The sequence below is a fragment of the Sinocyclocheilus anshuiensis genome, unplaced genomic scaffold, assembly GCF_001515605.1.
Source record: "Sinocyclocheilus anshuiensis isolate Anshui unplaced genomic scaffold, SAMN03320099.WGS_v1.1 scaffold955, whole genome shotgun sequence".
NCBI lineage: Eukaryota > Metazoa > Chordata > Actinopteri > Cypriniformes > Cyprinidae > Sinocyclocheilus > Sinocyclocheilus anshuiensis.
This window is the reverse complement of record NW_015546094.1, coordinates 1,077,092-1,082,460: the sequence shown is the minus strand read 5'-3', so window position 1 is coordinate 1,082,460 and position 5,369 is coordinate 1,077,092. Positions and strand designations below refer to the sequence as shown.

The 5,369-nt window shown below is 35.2% G+C and overlaps 1 protein-coding gene across 2 annotated transcripts; it reads right to left on the bottom strand.

The window, feature by feature from the left end:
• Nucleotides 1-1,401: 1,401 nt before the first annotated feature.
• LOC107700153 (C-X-C chemokine receptor type 3-like) lies at nucleotides 1,402-5,021 on the bottom strand. 2 transcript variants are annotated; one of them, XM_016501692.1, is made up of 3 exons: nucleotides 4,813-5,021; nucleotides 3,914-4,264; nucleotides 1,402-2,665 (listed from the first exon to the last, which is right to left on the bottom strand). In XM_016501692.1, the coding sequence occupies exons 1-3, from the start codon at nucleotides 4,834-4,836 to the stop codon at nucleotides 1,907-1,909; spliced, it is 1,134 nt and encodes a 377-aa protein (XP_016357178.1). In that variant the 5' UTR covers nucleotides 4,837-5,021; the 3' UTR covers nucleotides 1,402-1,906. The 2 variants fall into 2 exon arrangements, with proteins under 2 accessions (XP_016357178.1, XP_016357179.1); XM_016501693.1 differs by having other exon boundaries at nucleotides 3,914-4,252.
• Between the last annotated feature and the right edge of the window lie 348 nt (nucleotides 5,022-5,369).

Below are 5,369 nucleotides of genomic sequence, written 5' to 3'. Positions count from 1 at the left end.
CTAGTGTGAATATATAGCTGAAATTCTGAAAATCCAACTACATCTGCTCTCATTTTGTTTATTTTCCTTACTGTGATGATGACTCACGGGAAATATCTGATGGAATATTGATGATCTTATTGTAGCATGACAATGCAATCATGCTGTCCTTTTCACATTAATGCTCACCACATGCTCTGTTTCAGAAGAGGAACTGAGGCGTGTCACATGTGGTTATTTTTGTGTGCATGGCTTCAGAACATATTACAATACAAAGAACTTTCTAAGAAACCAATCTATTCAAAATGGACTGTCATCGAAAATGGATCACGAGTATTAAAATGTTTACAGATATGTAAAAAACTACCTAACTGTCATTTTCTCTCACTACTACACTACTACACACAGGCCCTTCTGTTGAAAGGACACTACATTGCAGTACAGTACAAAGACTAGAGCATATACAATGTCCCGTTTTCTCTCTCTGTACACCACGTTGTCTTTTCTGCCCATGGGGATATTCCACTAATGACAATACCAAAAAATTTATGTCTGAAAATCCCAACAACGGCCTTTCCCAATTACTAATTCACCCTGTACAAGAAATAGCTATGAATATCTCACAGGAAGAAAGTACTTCCTCCAAAAGGGTTCAGAGAAACACTTGGTTATGCAACATGGGTAAAACTACACAAATGTCAAATCATTATTCTCTCATCATTATTTAATGAGGAATTAATACATTCATTTTCAATATATTTTCTTTCATAACCATTAATATTCTGAGCTTTACTAAATTAGTAGAACATAAACTACTAAGGAAACTAGTTCAAAGTGAAGAGAAGAATTTGGGTGGAACATTAAAATAGGACTGTGTTCTTTATACACTTAACACTTATGTAAGTAACAGGACACACCCTTCCAGAGACCACTGACTTGAAGACAGCTAAAAAAAAAAAAAAAAACGTAAGAAACTGCTAAGCAAGTGACATGACTTCCTGTCATTGCAGCCAAAATTCTAAAAATAAAATCTTATTCATCAGCAGATCCGCTGATGCTACTGATTACATTTTGACACAAGTTTTAAAACTATTTCTCCCACCTACAACAGATTTAGTAGATAGAAATAAATTTATGGTACAAACATGAATGTAACATAGACAATGTTTAAATGGTTGTAAAATGTGACATTTCATGTGTTGTGTAATTGTAATTAAAATTACAATAATTTTCACATAATTACATATATTTCATTTTTTGTCAAATTTAAATGGCACAATTAAATATACACATACTGTAATTATATAGGCATACATGTATGTACAAAAGTTTTGAATGCTGAAATGGAATTAAGATTTCATACAATAGTTATTAAAATTTGACCAAAAAAAAAAAAAAGAAGAAAATGTTTATTATCCATTGACAATGATTTTGTAATTGAGTGGGAATTAAAACATCTCTTGATCAAGCAAGTAGGCACAGAACTGGCTAATGGCCAAATATTGGCTGATAATTTCAGTCCATTACTAAGAACATTGTTCTAGAACATGATTCCAAAAATATTTACACAGCACAACAAAAATAAATAAATATAACATTTGACCAAATAAAATGAAATAATTCCCGGTATGATCATTTTACTGATGAAATTAAACAGAATTAAAGTGCAAATGAGTTGGCCAGCATTTCATGTCCTTCTTTCATTTAATGTCCATCTTTTTCATTTCATCCTTTATCATCCATAATGAGAGAATTTTCCAGAATACATGTACAGAAACCTTCTCACAGAAATCACCCATCACTGGGTTATTTCATACTTAGTGATATCTATTAAATGCTCACATGTTAAACGAAGAATGCATACCATACATTTTAGGAATTACGAGATACAGAACGTCCATCAGTGAATGTTTTATGATCCATGCTTTCATATATCATAATCTTGGGTTTTTATTTTTTGTTTAATGTCATTCATAGGTTGAAGTGAACCTTGTTCCTCCTGGACAGAAGCATTACCATTTACTCCACTAGAGTCCCAAAGCGAAACATCATTACTCTCCATTTTACAAGCACTGAACTTTATCACAGTCAGTACGCGACTCCGGAACTCTTTGGAGAGACAGAAGTAAACAACAGGATTAACAACGCAATGGAGAAGCCCAAAAACTGCTGTTATTTTGCTAGCTGTCCACTGCCTCCCTTCACAGTCTTCTTCCACTGCTGAAGAGATGCTATCCATTGACTGAAAAGTGTTCACAATGAAGGTAATGCTGTAGGGTGTCCAGCAGATAAAGAAAACCAGCACGAGGGCTGCAATGATAGCTGTGCTTTGGCCCTTCTTCTTCTGCTGGCACTTTGAGCTGTGCCGTAACTTCAGCAGGATGATGGAAAAGCAGAACAGCAGCACAAGTACCAGTAAAACAAAAAGATGTGGAAGACGAGAGGCAAGACGCCAGGAATCAGGTGGATAATGGTGAATACATTCCTGTTTACCCTGATCTGTAATAGCACTGAGGAAGATCAAATCAGGGATGGACAGGAGCATGCAGAGGACACAGATGATCAAGCAGCAACAGTAAACCACCACAGGCTTTATACGAGAAAACAGCTGTACTCCACGGACGATGGACAGATAGTTGTCAACACTGAGGCAGGCCAACGTGAAGATACCACAGTAGAAATTGATCTGAAGAGATAATGAAAAGGAAATAGTTATTATTACAATATTACTATAACAGACGGTTAATGACAAATCAGATTCAGAATGTGCAAAAATCATTTATAAAAGGTAGTTTAAAACATGTAATTTCTTGTAAATGTATTAATGTTGGCTTCATATGGCTTTAAAAGCTTTTTTTCTTATAATAATTTTTTTTAAAGTTTATATTTATTGACTCAAAAAATGTCATGTGCTGCATCCATCAAATATAAAGTAATAACATATTTCTTTATTTATTTTGAAAAAATCTAATATATATATAAAAAGGTATATATAAAAGGTACAAGATCTTTTACCAATATTTTGAATATCTTATAGTATTAAATATCTTACAGTAGTATAAGATTTTCTTAAGAAAAATTCAAATGATTCATTTATAAGTATCATTAATGTATACATTTTTATGGGAGTCACACCACATTACATTTTTAAACATGAACTAACCTTGTCTTGTAATATAAAGGTCAAATTATCTGATATTTTAGTCTTATTGTCCTTGATACACAGTCATGAGGGTCTGCAGTGGTCCTCTCTATGATATAATTTCTTGTTCTATGTTTTTTATTCTGCATTTTAGTTGCACCAAGTGACTTCGATTCATCAGACAATGTTTAATAAATAGTAATAAATAATAATAATAATAAAGTATAAATAATAATAAATAGTTTTGTGCATTGCTTAAAAATACTTTGAACTATTAAGGCTTTTTTCTTCACTATTATATTAGGACAGTTGTATCACCATGATATTTTTTACTTTGTGTCCCCCCAAAAATATCAAAATGAATTTCAATTCAAAGAAGTTCATCATAGAATATGTGTATTCAATTCATTAATATATATATATATATATATATATATATATGTATGTATTTTAGGATTAAATACATTGAGCTGGACAAAAAAAAAGCCTCAAGTCACCTGTCTAGGTGTGGATGTCCAAAATATGACCATATAACACAAAGTTACTGTAAAAGCTTTATTTTGAACTCTTAAAAACTAGCAAACAAAGAAAGAAAAAACTCTTTCTTTAATGGATGCCACCAGAAGATTCAAAACATGTCATTCCACTTTGCCAGTTTGATTTCAGAGTATAGTGTCATTAACTTTCAACCATGCCTGATGGTTGAAATGTGTGTATAATGAAAATGCCATTAACCCAGTGACATCTACAAACTCATCAAACGGATACATTAACATGCCAACAGTAACTGACCTCGAACAGAACTCCAGACAGTTTGCAGAGCTCTGTGCCCATGATCCATCCCTTAACCGCATCTACAGCCCAGAGAGGCAGTGTGAGCAGCAGCATGCTGTCTGTTACACTCAGAAGAAGGACGAACATGTCCATCACACTCAGGTTCAGCGTCTTAAGCCACAGTATTGCCAGCACCAGTCCGTTTCCCAGCAGCCCACATAAGAAGCCCACAGAGTAAAGCAGGGGCATGAAGACCGCCAAAGCGCCAGAGACTGTGCTGGAGGGACAGATCTCCTTGTACTCATAATCCTCATAGTCGAAGGTGTTGTTATCCTCAAACAGTCCGTGCAGATCCACCTGCATGTTTGACTAAAATAAAAACAGTCCAAGGGTCAATGAGAAACTGTAGATTAATATCTGCCTGCAGCTACTCGTGAACTGAGTTGTCAACAGCGGCGAGTGTTTTTATGTACAGAGTCACATGCTGGGTATTCATATGATGTTGCAACAATATAGCTAACGTTAAACGGAAAGTAAAACTGTGGGTGGGACAGCTGACTGCTGTAGTAGATAAAACTGAGGAGCGAATACGCGCGCACATACAAAAATAAACTAAATTCTGCTTTAGAACTAAAAAAAATAAAAACTAAAAAAACTAAAGAACTACTGCTTGAGTTTGCTAATGCACACAGATATGTGGGTTTGTTTTTAAGTGTGCAAACCCCTTAGCTGCTCGCGAACTGTTAATTCCGAAAGCTATGAATATCAAAAGCTGGGTTTGTTTGGTTAGTGAGTTACTAGATACAGTTCAAGATATCTGTACAACAAACGTTAAACTTGATAGCACGACAGAACATATTCATGAAACCGACAGTAAATGAAACTCTAAGTATCTGTAAGGCTAAGAAAACACTTACATGTGTTGCCATGTTCCTGCTCATCTTTGTTTCTTTGTCTTCCTTTCTAAGCAGTCCGCATTTTCTTTAGTTTACGTAACCCGTCTATTGGGACTGCAATACATTTGGTTACCGTGCACGCACAGAGTGAAGGACAAGACAAGGAGTAGGTAACAATGATCCTGCCCTTGTTAAATTTCTTCGTCTTAACCCATTACTTCATCCGGGTAGCTCACCGTGCACTCTTGCCCCAGCTGGTTATATCTATAAATACCTTACACAAACAAACTTTGTAATGTAGCCTACACACATCCTCCCGCGGTGATTTCAGCAGATGTAGTGCGCCATCTAGTGTTTGATAGTCTAAAATGCAGCTAAATTGAACATTGTCCACAGTGTACACACACACACACGCACAGGTTTGTTTTTATGGTTTATGGGGACTCTCCATAGGCGTAATGGTTTTTATACTGTACAAACCGTATTTTCTATTGCCCTACTCCAACCCCCCCCCTAAACCTACCCCTCACAGGAAACTTTCTGCATTTTTAGATTTTCAAAAAAACGAATTCTTTATG